We start from the raw sequence: 16,790 nt of genomic DNA on the forward strand, positions 1-16,790 counted from the left end.
ATTAATATGGATAAATGAGCCCAGAGAAAGAAACAATGAGACAGTGGCTGGGGTAATCACCAATTTCGGGCTTTACAGGGACAGCACGCAAGATTCAAGAAGTACGTGGGGCACAGTGCACACGTCACCAACGTGAGGTGGCTGCACAATGACTCTGTGCTGCTCACAGTGGGCGGCGCCGACACAGCCCTGATGATCTGGACCAGGGAGTTTGTGGGGACCCAGGAGAGCAAGCTGGTGGATAGCGAGGAGTCGGACACCGACGTGGAAGAGGATGGAGGTGAGCCCCGCCTGCCACGCGCCTCCTGTGCCGACTGTACCTCCCACCACCTCCCTTCCTGGGCCGCTGCAGACCAACTGGCTCCCCATTCTCTCTTTGTTGTTTGAGGCTATGACAGCGATGTTGCCAGAGAAAAGGCCATTGACTACACCACCAAGATCTATGCTGTGAGCATCAGGGAAATGGAAGGCACCAAGCCACACCAGCAGCTGAAGGAAGTTTCCGTGGAAGAAAGGTATGGTGTTGCCAGGTTTGCTTGCTCTTACATCTGATGACAACAAACTTGTTTAAACCAGAGTGCATTTTCTTTGCCCTCAAAGTTGCTACTTAAGTCGGTCTTTTATAAATCTGCACAGGGTCTTTACCTGTACACAGGCTTAAGCTGGGAAAAAAAATTGCACAACATCCCAGTACGTGACAAAGGGCGGTTTATACTTTGTGGAAGTTGGTTCTGGAATGTGACTTGAATAGACGTGAAATTTAGCTGGGCTAGGCTTCTCCATGCCCAGAAAAAATGCTAGGGTATTCCAAAAGCAGTCCTGACTGTGGCAGCTGACAGGAAAGCCTGCTGACCAGCAAGGTAGGAGGGAGGACAGGCTTCTGAGGTCATGGAGGAATAGTTGTGGAGTTGTGAAAAACCATCTTCCATTCTAACCAGAAGCTGTGCCTTATACTCCGTTCACTTGGTGTATCTTCTCTCACTGTGTCTTCATTTGCCCAGATTTGTCTAGGTGGGTTTGGCAATTCCAGCCTATCCCATTTGATTTTGTTGCCTTGGATCCTCTATGTAGAAAGAGTGTTTTCTGGTATTATTTTAGGGCTTTTCAATGTGCTATTTTAAGTATTGATAAGAATTGTTAAACACTTTAGCATTTCTAAAAAGAAAAGCTCAGAATTATTATATTACTTAATGTATCATATTCATGCTGAGAGAGGATATTGAATAAAAACTCTAATAACTAAAAAGAATTTCATGGATCTCAAAGATGTTTTAAGAATTCTGTTGGCTGTTCACACTGAGGTAGGCTCAATGTTCGCAATACACTAGTCCCACAATATGTAATTTATGAGATTCAAGTAGTTTGCATTTAGTATGGCTTTCTGCCTAACAGTAACTAATAAGTCTGACCTATCACTTCTTACTATTATGTGGGGTTTTAGATGCAAAAAAATGTAACCTCCTCCTGCTCCTCTTCCTTAAATTCAGTGCCAGATGTCAAAATAAACTTGGTAAATGGTGGGTGTGCTACTGGCAAGAAGATTGAATCTAATGCAAAAAAGCCCTAATTTTTCCCTAGCGTCTTTGTTAGATGTTACAAAGATTCAGAGCTGTCTTTTAAGAAAAAAATAGAGATTTTTCTGCAGTGGTCTTTATAGTTCATTTTGCTTGCAACATGGTTTTAAAGTGGCCACAAACAGACAATTTTATATGTCCTAATTCTAAGAATTAAGGGGAAAAAGGACCATATGCATAGAAGTGCATGAAGTGCATGAATAGGCCTCCCACTTAAATAATCCACTCTAAAAAAAATGTTTGACCTGAATTATACATTCCTTTGGAAAAACAAAAAAAAAAACAAAACTACCCAGTCTTTCTAATTTCATTTCTAGTTTCACATACCATTATGAAATGAGCTGACATGGCCATTATCCCAAGGGTGTTTCTGGCTGATTTCTGTAACTCAGTCATACATCATGCTGAGATTCTTGCCAGCCACCAAAATATAATCATTTAACCCAAGCCCCAAATTCCAAACACTGCAGCTGATTTCAAACCCAAACCAAGGCTCACCTAATCCTCTTGTCTTGTTGCCTCTTTGGGCAAGTCTGTCAAAATCTCATGCTGCCCAACTTAATGAAAGGTAGGAGGACTGATGATAGGACCCCAATAATTTTTAATTTTAAAATTCAGAATTTTCAAGTTACCCCATTTTATTATCAAGCTATACCCACATCAGATAGGAAGCTGTATAGTAGCATACGCTGGATTGACACTCTTTTTTAACAAAAGGAAAAAGCCTTATAATATTATGAGATGGGGTAGGCAGTTCAGTACTTTACTAGCATTAAAAAAAAAAAGTTCACACCAGGATTTAGCGAAGAAAACAATTTTAAGATAAGTATAGGGTCTGGAGGAATAATCAAGCCTTTTCTGTAGAGAGCAACTTCCTAGATAACTTAAAAAGCCTTGACAGCCTCAATTCCCAGAAGGAACTGTAACTGGAGCACACACTGCCAGCTGCACAGCATGCTGGGAGCAGAGTGGGGCCGTGCCAGGTAGGGTCAGCTAGTAAAGAGCAATAAATGATGCCCAACTTAGCAGCCTCCGTGGGGGCAAATCATAATCAGAACCAAGAACAAGCAGACTGCACCAGTCCTGGTCAGTAATTTTAGGGGAGCCTGAACCTCAGAGATCAGACTGTAGTCAGCTTCTGGACCACAAAAGAGAACATTGCCAGGCAAGTCAGGGCATTCAGGGAATTTGAGAGAAAGCAGGATGAGTGATGGAATTGGGAGGGTGGCACAAGAAGTTAAACAGCATATCTTAGTCCTCGGCTAGGGTATAAAACAGGGCCCATGGACTCCAGCATCCTGGAATGACAGAGGGCCTGAGACAGAAAAATGCTGACATCAGAACCACATGAAGCCAGGCAGCAGTGACCAGCTTCTCCCTGGGAATATTCAGGGCTGTTGCCCAACAGCCCCTGACACTGCTTTCTTTGGCTACTTCAAGCCCTGCTTGAAGATTTGAGAGGCAGGGGTTTTCCTTGGTGTTCCCATCATGATGCCTTCTGTATATACCTGCAAATACCTATATATACCTGGGTGCTTTTTCTAAACACTTGGTTCAAGACATGCACCAATGAGACTAATGGGAGACGAGTACTCGAGGACTGAAAGAGATGTGAGCTTGGAACAGCCACTCCACGCAGATCCTTAGCACTGTTTTGTCTCTTAGCCATGTTTCAGGCAGCTCTACCTCTGGTAAATCCCCTGTCACCTAAAAACAATTAGAAACTGTGAGATGACTGTAGCACCTGTGCTACTGAGAAAAATGCCTTGAAGGCAGCTATGCTTTATGCATCAATTACCTTTTAAGCAACTGAATTCCTAATTCCTAAATTTTAAGATAGCTGTGGACTGCTTCTAATTAGACTCAGTTATTTGACTTTAAAATAGCTGTGAGACTTCAGATCATGCTTCCTTGTACAATTGCTAATTACATTGTGAGTTCTTATTCTTCAGAAGCCGTATGATCTTTAGTTCTAATCTTTCCAAAAATGAGGAAGCTGAGAAGAAATTTACAACTGGTCTCAAAAGAATCCTGGGCCATACCTACCAGATATATAATGTCCGTGAAGTGTTCAGCGGGTAGCCCAGTTACTCCAGCCTTCCTCTAGCACACCAGGATGCCCTGCCTCCGTGATCTAGACTCATCTGGCTGGTCCCCAACCTTGGGTGAACCCTTGGGTGTTCTTGCTGCTCAGCTGCCGTGTGTGGTGCGTGGCTGAGGAAAGTCATGAAGTCTTTTTTATTTTTGGGAATCCATGCTTTCACTCCTTCTCTGGACACTCAGGGCTACCCCACGCCACCCTCCTTCATCCCCAGCCAACTTGATGCTAATTCTGGTTAGAGGAACCCTTCCAAACCTTCCTACCTCTCAAGTGCCACGCCCCAACCTGACACACCACTTGCTCTCAGCTTTTGACCTCACCTCCTTTGCCATGTTTTCTTATAATGTAATCTTTTATCCATCTACAAACTTAAGATATTTAATTGATACTTAAAATGTCAGGAAAGTTCCTTTTGGGGAGAGAAAATGAAGGGGGAAGCATAGTTTTTCAGAGCAATTTAAGATGCAAAATGCTTATATCATCTCAACATGAGGGATGGTGCCCAAATCCTGTATTCAGACTTCAGTAAAAACAGTTTTCCCCAATTCATCAAGCGGTAAAATCCCTAAGGTTTGCTCAGTACCAAATTATTAGAGTTGCCTGTAAAATGGAGAATTTTCTTTTCACATTACTGAAGTCACACCTAGCTTACATACTGTTTTTTGATTTATAACGTAGGGGCTTTCAAGGGGGTCACCCAACCCAAACTGGCCTAAGCAAAAGGGAACTTACTGGTTTACACACCTAAGTATGCAGGGGTAGGGCAACTTCAGGTATCACTTGTTAAGAGAACTCAAATCTTGCTGCCAGGATTCTGGTTTTTTCCTTCATATCTCAGTTCTGCTTCCTCTGGGTTATTACAGTTCTTCAGATAGAAACATGGCTGCAGAACTTACAGTCTCTGGTTCAAAATCAGTAGGAAAGAATTGCTTCTGATTCACAAGTCCCCCCTACAAATGTCTTTTGAGGTGCTATTGGCTCTGGTGAGCCCCAGGCTACCCTTGAACCAATCACTGTGGGCTAGGGAGAAAAAGTCTTTGACTCTTCCCTTGGAAATAGTCACCTGCCACCATAGACTAGCAATGTAATCACTTACCCCAGAGGTGATTTGGATAGACCCAAAATAGAAAATGTCTACTACAATTCACCCTTTTCTTGTCCTATATATCCTCTTAAAATGGCCCCATTTAAAACTATCCTAAATATAGGCCAGGCATGGTGTCTTACGCCTGTAATCTCAGAATTTGGGAAGCCAAGGTGGGCAGATTACATGAGGCCAGGAGTTCAAGACCAGCCTGGGAAACATGGTGAAACCCTGTCTCTCCTAAAAATACAAAAATTAGCCTGGTGTGGTGGCACACACCTGTAATCTCAGCTAGTTGGGAGGCTGAGGCACAAATCGCTTGAACCCAGGAGGCAGAGGTTGCAGTGAGTCAAGATGGCACCTCTGCACTCCAGCCTGGGTGACAGAGTGAGAATCTGTCTCAAAAAAAAAAAAAAAAACCACCATGAAACCCCACTATCCTATATGTAATTTGAAATGCAGTTATACCACCTTCCCAAAAAGAGGCAGCTCAAAGTCTCAGCCAGTCGCCACATTCAGGATCTCAGAGTACTGTGAAATTTTCTTATCCAGGTCCAGAGAAAGCCCCTCATGGTCCTGTGGCTAATGATAAGATTAACCACCCTAACTTGCCAAATAGTGGTAAAGAGAGGACCGAATGAAGATAATTTTTTTGAATCACCACTTTGGAGGAGGGAGAACGAGACAACATGCAGTGGTCACTGGTCCAAACCATACTGCCTTCAGCTGGGCTAGACAGTCAACGATTCCTGCACTAGCCATGTGCGAGTATTATATGGCTGGGTGGTAATATGAATGTTGGAAGATGCCAGCAGTCAGGATGTAAAGGTTTTGTTTGTTGTTTCAAAACATACACATATGGAAGTGAAAAATAAAAGTAGGAAGTATCATAATATTCTCTTAAAAGTACAGCTCTCCAAGTGTCCCAGGTTCCTACTGGGATGTCAGTGATGCCCCTGTATTTTGTCATTCTCATGGGAAAATTTGTATCCTCCTGCCCTCCCATGAGCTCTTCTGTTGACGAGAGACTGGCTCAGGACATGGCTACTCCACAGACATGCATAAGCTGTCACTTTGCGGGAGGGAAGGTCAACTTAATTTAGAGACATCTGCCAGGAGGCCCACATTTCAGGTCAGTCCAAATTCCATTTTTGTCATTTAGTCCTCTGGCCTAAGATTTGGAGTTTTATAATATCAACTTAGAAAAAAAAAATAAAAATATATATATATATATATATATATTTGAGACTGGGTCTGGCTCTGTTGCCCAGGGTGTAGTACAGTGGTGTGATCCTGTCTCAGTGCAGCCTCAACCTCCTGGGCTCAAGCAATTCTCCCACTTCAGCCCCGCGAGAACCTGGGACTGGGACTACAGGTGTGCACCACCGTACCAACAAATCTTTTTTTTTAGAGACAGGGTGATCTTACTATGTTTCCCAGGGTATTCTCAAACTCCTTGGCTCAAGCAGTCTTACCGCCTTGGCCTCCCAAGTGCTAGGATTCCAGGTGAGAGCCACCATGCCCAGCTCAAAAAATACATTTTTTTACATCTCCAACTGATACTTGAATTCTCAAGGGAAAGATATATCAATTAAACAAATTACTATTTTATTTCTTAAATCATTTGTCACTCTGCCCACATATTTGGTGAGAAACTGAGTATGAGTTAATTTATTATTGGGAGATATTCCTTTTTAAGAGTATAGTTTATATTATTTGTCTCTGGAAGGAATATCGTAACCTTTTGTAGGCTCAACAAATTTTCATTAATGGTTTGGTATTGGCATTGCTTCGTGTTTAGATTGTCACGTTAGCAGACCCTCCTTTGGGTTGGTGTGCGTGTCATTTTTGTGGTACCACCATGTACCTTTGATATCGTCTGCTTTTTACTAAGGGGTCCCATGCTTATCTTTGATATTCCTGTCCTGTGAGTGGCATCTGGGCTCTGTGAGTACACATTAGTTGGAGATTTGGAGCACACACAAAATCTTGTTCATTCTCCTTTAATTGTTCTTTCTAATGGAAAGTGATGATTATCACAGAAAAGAACCTTAGGGTATTTCACTGTGGAACAGTAATTACTATCATTTGTAACTACTTTTGCATATGTTTTTATTACCTAGTATTATATCTGTATAACTTTTTAAAAATCAGAGATGCCAGTAAAAATGCAACCAAATCAATGTCAAGAATTTATTAGAGACGTTTAAAACTTTACCCAAGTAAAGTGAAACAATTTTGGTGAGTTTTTATACCACCATCTGAGCATGCCACAGCAATCAGCTTACAAAATACATTCATGCTGAGGTTTGTTGCTGTTAAAAATTGTAGTCTTGTATTCACATTATGTTTTGTTATTCCCATATATCCTTTAAAAATAATGTTTAAGGCCAGGCATAGTAGCTCACACCTGTAATCCCAGCACTTTGGAAGGCTGAGGTGGGAGGATAACTTGAACCCAGGAGGTTGAGGCTGGCAGGAGTTTAGATGAGCCTGGGCAACATAAGGAGCCCGATCTCTACAAAAAAAAAATTTTTTTAATTAGCTGGGAATGAAAACACACTCATGTAATCCCAGCTACTCAGGAGGCTGGGATGAGAGGATCACTTGAGGCCAGGAGTTCAAGGCTGCGGTGAGCTATGATCACACCAGTGCACTCCAGCCTGAGCAACAGAGCGAGACCCTGTTGTGAATGAATGAATCAATGTGTGTTTAAACATATTGGACTCATCTCCAGAGGTTTTCATTATTCCATTAAGAGAAAGCCAGAAATTAGAAACTTACAACTGCAGCAATACTTAGTGCCAATGTCCACATTTTTTGTTCTTATCAAATTATCATGCAGCTTCAATTTTGTATACTGTGGTAAACTACATGATCACAAGGGAACATTCTTTTTGATAATTGATAGGTAGTATCTAATAATATCTCTAAGTATGGGTTATGATCTTTTACTGAAATTCGTATGAGCTGACCAGGTATTAGTCTTCCTATTTACATCTTGTGGGGCCATGCTTAGTAATTTATTTTTAAATGCCTGCTGTTTGACATAGGTGGATGTCCTCATTTCTTCCTCACTTAACTGGCCACATGGGGGTTGGTCATGATGGATATTTTTATTTGCTATATACAGTTGGAACTTGCATTCTATAGAAACCCAGTTTTATAATGACAAGATACAGAATAAGTAGAAGAATTAAACTATTATGGAAATTGGCATATAAGTACTCACTTAACCTTTATATTTTGAAGAGGATACAATAATTAGCTCAAGGATTGTTTTCTCAATGCCCCGGAGTCAGCCATCTGTATTTTTTTCCAAGGTCCTTTATTAACAACTGCTGAGGCATACAGCTTTTGGTTGTCTATCCAGGGAGGAATAAAAGAATGTTAGACTTAACACTTTCTGTTTCTACATTATCTTTATAGCATTATTTTACTTACAGCATTTTTCACCTATCACTGAAAAGAGGTTCAACTGCTCCCTTCTTTTCTTACCTGAGAAGCTGCATAACTTGTGGCCAAAAGTCAAAATCCCAGAGTCACCTAAAGCATATTTTTTTCCTTCTTCGGTAGACTTTGGGCTTGTTGCCAGTCTCTCCTGCTTAGCTCAGGCTAAAATGGTCATGTCTCTCTTAAAAAAAAAAAAAAAAAAGGCCGGGTGCGGTGGCTCAAGCCTGTAATCCCAGCACTTTGGGAGGCCGAGACGGGCGGATCACGAGGTCAGGAGATCGACACCATCCTGGCTAACATGGTGAAACCCCGTCTCTACTAAATAATACAAAAAACTAGCCGGGCGAGGTGGCGGGCGCCTGTAGTCCCAGCTACTCAGGAGGCTGAGGCAGGAGAATGGCCTAAACCTGGGAGGCGGAGCTTGCAGTGAGCTGAGATCCGGCCATTGCACTCCAGCCCGGGCGACAGAGCGAGACTGTCTCAAAAAAAAAAAAAAAAAAAGTCGACCAGGCGCAGCGGCTCACGCTTATAATCCCAGCACTTTGAGAGGCCAAGGAGGGTGGATCACATGAGGTCAGGAGTTCGAGACCAGCCTGACCAACATGGAAAATCCCATCTCTACTAAGAATACAAAATTAGCTGGGTGTGGTGGCACATGCCTATAATCCCAGCTACTCAGGGGGCTGAAGCAGAATTGCTTGAACCCAGGAAGTGGAGGTTGTGGTGAGCCAAGATCACTCTGTTGCACTCCAGCCTAGGCAACAAGAGCAAAACTCTATCTAAAAAAAGAAGTCTTAGGCTAAGCACAGTGGGGCAAGCCTGTTATCCCAGCACTTTGGGAGGCCAAGGCAGGAGGATCACTTGAGACCAGCCTGGACAATATAGGGAGACCTTATCTCTATGAAAAATTTAAAAATTAGCCCAATGTGGTGGTTTAATTGATTGGGAGGCTGAGATAAAAGGATCACTTGAGCCTGGGAGGTCAAGGCTGCAGCGAGTTATGATCATGCCACTGTACTCCAGCCTGAGCTATAGAGCAAGACTCTGTCTTTAAAAAAAAAAAAAAAAGTAGAAAAGTTAGTTTTTAATGCTTAAATTGTATTGCCTTAGCTTCAACTTAGTGTAGTTTACTTTATAAATTATGGATAACTGTAGATACTGTGATACATATAGTTTTAGTCACTAATGTGTTAGATTTTATCCAGATATTCAACTGTTTTACCTGGGTAGATGACATGTACACAGCCATCTTCTAAAAACAGTTTCAAGCAACATTGTGTTTATATACTCTATCAATCAAACTTTGCGCGTTAATTAAATACTGTTTGTATTTAAATCATTATGGAATCTCTGACTTCTACAAGAGTTGGCTCAATGAGAGTCAAAGGAAAACTCGGCTCCCCTTGGATATTCTCTTACATACAAAACCTCAGAATAGTTTAGTGTCTACCTTGAAAATGGGCAGCTACATTCTGACAAGGGCTTAAAGACATCCTTTGCTTTAATCCCACTTCTGACACCAATCTGCTTAGTCCTCACAGGACAGTGATGTTAATGATGTGAATGATGGAAAAGTGATTGTATAAAAGTTAGGTGGGGCCGGGTGTGGTGGCTCATACCTGTAATCCTAGCACTTTGGGAGGCCAAGGTGGGCAGATCACCTGAGGTCAGGAGTTCAAGACCAGCCTGGCCAACATGGCAAAACCCCATCTCTACTAAAAATACAAAAATTAGCCAGGCATGGTGGCAGGCACCTGTAATCCCAGCTACTCAGGGGAAGGCTGAGGCAGGAGAATCACTTGAACCCGGGAGGCGGAGGTTGCAATGAGCTGAGATCGCACCATTGCATTCCAGCCTGGGCAACAAGAGCGAAACTCCATCTCAAAAAAAAGTTAGATGAAGTTTCTCTAATTTTAGGGTATGCAGAAAGTTATAGATACAGTTACATAAGGCAGGAGCTAATAGCATTTTTTTAGGCAGCACTGTTAGGGCTTCCCAAGTCCTTAGCATGCCCCAGTGAGACATACAGCCATGCTTATTAGCATTTTTCCAAGCACCAGAGGCTTCCTTTATTTCTTTGAGATGCATTTTATACTTTTCTACCATCTCCTCCTGAAACACATACCCAAATGTTTAGGAGAATCTGAGTACATGCCTACCAGCTCAGGCAGTGTAAGTAACTACTACAAAACAATTCTAACACACTTAGAAGTGTCTACTATGGGAACTAACTGACTTTGGCTTCAACAGACCCTGCCTCAGGCCCAGGTTTCAGGCTGTCTGAGGTTCTCTTCAGCACAATGTGATGGGTTCCTTGGCCATCTTCTGGCTGCACCTGTTCTGCTCTCTGAGAAGATTTTGTTTGTCTTTGTTCTGTCTTGCCAAGTCTGAGATTGGCACTGAGGAGAATTGCCTTTCTGAGGGCTTCCTTTTTGGTTTCCTTATTATCTCATTTCTGTTGGTGGGAGACCTGTGAGTTGCCTTAAGAACTGAACAATCACAGGCTCTTGCTGTTGACCTGATCAGGGTTACATATAAAGCTCTCCTCTCCCAAGTAGGTTTGTCAACTCTGTGAAAGCAAAATTCCTGTTTTATGCCTGCTTTATCTCTATAATCTAGAACATGCTGGCATTTAGTAAATAAGTGTTGAATGAATAAATAGACTCCTTAGCAACTTAACAAGATTTAGGTTCATTTTCAGTCTAGCCCATGGATTAGATATCAAAGGCTGAAATCTTGTTGATACTTTGTCATTAAAATTCATAATCCAGCTAGGAAATCTCTGCTTCTAAGCAGCTGGCCTCACTGGCCATCCTTCCAGTGCTCAGGCTGCAGCCTTCTCCATCTGGCTTCTGCCTTTAGGCAATTCCAAACAGTGGTCTGAAGTGGAGAAGCCCTTACCCCAGATTGCATCTCAGTGGTGTTGAGGATAATTTTCTGCTTTGTCTGGCAGGGAATGTGTGATAGTGGATGTTTAGGAGGGGTCTAGAGGATCAGGCAACTCTCCGTTCTCTGTCTTACCTGCTGTAAGTTTACTTCCAATGTGAATGGATGAGTAGTGCTTCCAACAGTCCCCATGGACAAGGACTCATTCCCAGGTACCAGTAGCCCCTTGCGATATGCACCCACATTTGGCTGATCCCAGCTGTCAGCATTCCATCATTTTCAATAGCCCCCACTTGTGGACCAGCAGGCAAGTCAGAATCCTGAAGGGGTGATCCTCATCCTCCCCACTCCCTGCAGTGCCCCTATCTGAGCTCTGCTCGGTCTCTCTTAACCCTCCCTCCATGGAACAGCAGAGGCTAACAACTTTGACACAAGAGATGGTCACCCTGGTTTATGAGGTTTGGGCACCCCATACAAGTCTGGGGGTATGTCCCAAGTGGAATTCCTCTCCCAGTTCTCTGTGAAGAGAGGGGAAAGGAACCATTTCACTTCCCAAACTGCCTTCCACCACAAAGGCAACTTCATTCTCCAGTCATCTCAGCGGCCCAGCACAAGCAAACACGAGGAGGCGGTGCCAGAATTATTCTTAGCAGCAGATTATAAAGGAGGAATCTGTGAATATTCTACATTAATATTTTAGTCCTTGTGGAATATATTCACTGTCAGTCTATGGCATATGTTCCTTAGGAAACCAAGGAACTTTTACCAAACCAAAATTAGAAGTAGTTTCTAAGCCTTTTATAAATGGTGGTACCCTTACCTGTGAACTGACAGGCGCTAGCACCAAATGACCTCAAAATTCCACTCTGGCATTAGCATTTTCCAGAATTTTTCTTAGACTGTGCTTACAGTTGAATAGATAAGGCCTTAAAACCTATCTTCTATCTCATTCTTTCTGAGTTGACTTGAATGGGTTTATGAACTGAAACAAAAAGAAAGTTCTATAAAGAAAACTATATGCTGTGGGCTTAAAAATGTTTTATGGGGTTTTGGAGATTTTTTTTTGTTTTGGTCATGTTTTAGTTTCAACTCCAAATTAATAGCTTCTTTAATCCTTGATTCCTTAGTATATGAGTCCATGGCATTAGTATAAAATTTCACTGGACTATAAACTGTGTAGGATTATCAGTTCCCCAGTGGTTGGTACTGTACCTACCATGGGACCACCGTGTGTCTAACACGGGACCTTGCATTTAGTACCCAGCAGACAAATACTTTTCCAATGAATAGATGAATGGATGAATTTACTTAGCCTGCTTCTCTTAATATTTAAGTAATCTGTCTTCAAAATGCCGTGCAAGTCCATTCTTGGTCAGCGACACTTTTACCTTCACTTCATTAGCAACTGTGGATGGTCTTTGTGGGAAATGATGTGACTCATGTAGAATCCAAAATGCCCCAACTGGCCCTGGGACCGCACTTGGCAAAATGACTTTTTAATCTTTGTAGTGTCTGTCCTTCAGGAATTACAATGTTTGTTTGGTTTAAATCTATTTAAGAAGATTCTGTGTCATTGTGGCCATCATGCCCATCGTACACACCAAGCTGCTTTGTCAGCAGATTGACAGTGAAACAAAGAATGTGTTCACAAGTGACTATGAGAAAACGGGAAGGATGTAGATAGATTTCCTTCAGTCACCAAATCACCGTATATAAGTAATCCCAGTTTTCCTTCTAACCTTTTATGCTGTGCTTGGAGACAGAAATCTGGGAGAATTTGCCCCCAGTTGGTTTTTAATTTCTAATTTTTTAATGGATGCAATGATTTTATGTTTATAAAGTACATAGTTACAATACTTCCAATGTATAGTGGTCAAATTGGTATCATTAGCATATCTTTCACCTCGAACATTTGTCATTTATTTGTGTTGGGACCATTCAAAATCCTCTCTTCTGCTATTCACTCATATGTGGAAGCTGCCCCCAGTTTTTTTTTACACACCTTATTTAATCAGGAGATCTGTGGGAATTTCAAGCTCACCTGAGGCACAATAAGCATGGTGAAGTGGCACAGTGTCAACGGCAAATGAGCAGCCTGCGCTCCCAGATCCTTCGTCAGCGTAGCCGGACAGAGGCCCTTTGTTGTCATTGATCAATAGCTGCTTTGTGGGCCTGTATTGTTAGGGTTGCTAAGAACTGACGATCCTGCTAAGCTAGTGCTGCTGAATTTACCATTTGGAGATTGAAAACTGCTCAATCCTATCTTGGAGCTTGGTCCAATAAATGGGGAGGAACCTCTAGTTCTACATTTCCATCCCATTCGCGAGGCTGGAGTGACCTTACAGAGCCTGAGAGCTGGTACAGAGATCTGCAGTTGCATGTGTTGTTTAAGCTGAGCCTAGCCCTCCCTGTGGGAGAGTGATGGCACACATGTAATGCACACAGGGCGAGGAGCACTCCTGCTCCAAAGCCCTTCTCTCTAAGCTACCTTCTTCTTCACCCCACCCCTTCATTCTGCAAGAGTTCTGCCTGCAGAGCTGTGGCAAGCAGGTAGAACGGCAAGACTCCTGTTCTGTATGAAGATGCAAGGGACTGAAATTATAATATCTATTAAACCCAGAAATGCTGAAATTAATCATCTCCTAGACCTATTGCTTAGCTAGGTAACTCCACTAAAAGCTGAATCATTCGTTGATTTTTTTCTAAGTGAATATGATGCTATTTTTATAAATGATTTTCTTTATTCAAACCCCTTGATTTTCTGTGTTGGTTTGAAGCAAAGCAATGACTTCTATCTGATAATTTTAGGAATTAAGCCTACTGTTCATTATAGAATAGTTTGTTCACTTTTGATGACAAAGAGTAGCCAGTGTATAAAAATGCAGAAGTAAAGTGATGGAAAATGATTTTTAGAAAAGATTAATGTGCCTAGGAAATCACACTCCCACAGTGTAATCATCGAATCAAACCTACTCACTTGTGGAGATAAAAGAACACTTCAAAAATATGTAAGCACTTTTCTGTCAAAAAGGAGTGTCTCTCCGAAGACTGTGGCAGAGTTGGGTCTGATTATTTTAGGCAAGTGTCTGAACATCTCACAGATTCTCCATTTGGGAGGAATGGGAACTACCGGAGGTGCTGACCCACGTCCTGTCAATTAGTGTGTGGTCAAGATGTGGTAACTGAGGAGGCATTTGCAGGAGTGAAAGGTGTGGAGGATCAGGGTGCTCTTGTGGGTGTGTTTAAAGTATGTTGGCGTGCTCTTTACCCGACTCCCTCCCGCTCATTTGAAGTTCGTGTCGTGCTCTGCCATCTTTTGCCCCTTCCTGTTCTTGTCATCTGTCAACTTCCTGTCTCTGAGCATTTCAGCTCATGGTCAACTGGCCAACCCCAGCCAGCTCCTGCCATGCCGTGGGTTACATCATTATCTGGAACTCCTCTATCCCTCAGTGTCTTAACCAACTCTCCTCTGGATTGCTCATTCCCGGGTACACCTGATCTTCATCCTGACAAATGAGTGCCTAGACGCCTTCGGTTTTCCCCAAGTTCATCAGCCCTTCCTGGCCTCACTTTTTGTGACTGCTCAAATGCCATTTCCCAGTCCTGTTGGCCCTTCTCCCCTACATTCCTCCTACCACCTGCCTCTCCACTCTTCTGATAGCAAGTCCCATGTTGGCACAGATGGCCACCACCAGAGAGGCTGCCTGGCTGCTGCACATAGCCCTCCAAGCTACTGCCTCATTTTCATCCTTTTCTTTGGTAGGTTCTCTCTTGCTGCTTCTTAGCAGTCTTCCAGGTTTCATCCCTTCTCAACCTCCTGCCCCTCCTTCACTGAGAAAACAGAAGCGACTGACACACACTCCATCTTGGTGCTTCTTTCTCTCTCCTCCATCTTGCTTCCCATCCTTCACTCACATAAGCCATTCACCTTCTTCCTTCTCAGAGGAAGTAAGTTCCTTCTCCTATTCAAGAGAGGTCCCTCACCTGGTGCTTGGCCCTGGCCTCCTGTCCATCCGTGCTCCCTCATCATCTGTCCCCTCATCTGTGTCTCCCGTATCAGTCTCCCACAGCCAGATCCATGTCTTCAACCAAAAAACACATCCCAGTTTCCCATCTCCACCCAACTTTCCTCAGGAAAGAAACAGGTCCTTTGACTGATCTTCTCAATTTACACACATATTTCTGCCCTCACCTTCCCTCCAACTTTATTCCTTTCTCATTCAGGCCTTGCAGTCTTTTCTTCAGTCTCTATCCTATCTCGCCTGTCCTCTGTCCCTGCCATTCTGTTGACATGGGGGCTCTCTAACCCCTGAGTTCAGTGACCTCTCTCTGTCCTACTAAAAGAACTTGTTTCTTCTAGAGTAGCATTGTCCAATAGAAATATGTGAGCCACAGATATAAATTTTCTAACAGGCACATTACAAAAGTTGAGATGGTGACATTGATTTTAATAATATATTTTAACTTGATATATTAAAAAATATTTCAATATGTAATTAAGATAAAATTATATTTTACATACTTTTTAAAATTTTTCAGTAGGACTTCAAATTCCAGTGTGTATTTTACAGTTATAGCACAATTCAGGCTCTTGAAAGCCACATGTGGCGTTGGCTACCGAATTGGACAGTACATACTGGAGAAGAATATAAACATACTTTTCTCGTCTTTTTGAAAGAATCTGTCTTGGCCCTCCTAATGCCTCCCTCTCTCTTCTCAGTGTCTCACCTCTGCTTCCTCTTCCAGCCCCTTACATGCTGTTGGTCCTCAGGATTTTACCTTTGGCTGGCCTCTTTTCACCCTCTACCATCTACCCTCTGTCTTAATTAATCTTTTATATCCCACCCATTGGCTAGTGATTCCCAGGATCATATCACTGACTCCCATCTGTCAGTGGAGCTTCCAACTAACAAAGCTATCTCACAGGTGTTCAAAGCTCAACATGCCAAAACTGAACTCATCATCTTCCCTCATTCATATTTTCTCTCTGTCTCATTCCATGATGCCACCATCTATCCAGATATGCAAGCCTGGAAAACTGGTATTGCCCTTGGGTTGCTTTCCCTAGTTCATCCCATAAAAACAATTCATAACAAAGTGCTGTGAAGTCTATTCCACCAGTATTTCTTTAAATATTCCCCTGTTTTCTTCTCCACAACCGCTGCTCCAGTCAAGTGCCTCATCATTCCTTTCTTGGATCATCACAGTGGCCTCTTCAGTATTCTGCCCATCTTTACTTAGTTCCCTTCACTCCACCCTTTGGGCTCTCATTTTTTCACCCAGATAACTTTGTATTCACCTAAAATAGCCAAGTCTAAGACGATATCCCAAGTTTTAAAACAACAACAACAAAAAAAACACAAGGCTGTGTGATAGCGTCAGTGAAGAGCATTTTCGAGAGGGTAGGCTTCTTTCAGGACATCTTGTAGTTCTGCCTGAATCCTTTCCATCAACCCCATCACTAAGCATCTCTGTACATGGTTCTGGAAGATATAGGAATCCACTTAACAGAGTCCAGTTCTTAGGAATACTCTCAACAGAGTCCAATTCTGAAGACTGCGCTTAACACAGTCAGTCCAGTCTGGTCTTGATAACAGAGAGGCCCCATGGCTTTGGAGATTTTTCCTAAGATTTTTTCCCCTTCCCTCCCCTGACTTCCCCCCTCCCTTCCCCTCCCCCCCCTCCTTTTTCT

At 42.6% G+C, this 16,790-nt stretch overlaps 1 protein-coding gene across 1 annotated transcript in view; it reads left to right on the forward strand.

Moving 5' to 3' along the window:
* The window catches only part of EML6 (echinoderm microtubule associated protein like 6), a 261,537-nt gene that overhangs the window by 217,764 nt on the left and 26,983 nt on the right, over positions 1-16,790 (forward strand). The window contains exons 26-27 of the mRNA XM_011950585.1: positions 79-280; positions 389-515. Coding sequence (XP_011805975.1) covers positions 79-280; positions 389-515 — 329 coding nt within the window. The remainder of the gene's footprint in view (positions 1-78; positions 281-388; positions 516-16,790) is intronic.

Source organism: Colobus angolensis, unplaced genomic scaffold, assembly GCF_000951035.1.
Source record: "Colobus angolensis palliatus isolate OR3802 unplaced genomic scaffold, Cang.pa_1.0 Scaffold309, whole genome shotgun sequence".
Taxonomy (NCBI): Eukaryota; Metazoa; Chordata; class Mammalia; order Primates; family Cercopithecidae; genus Colobus; species Colobus angolensis.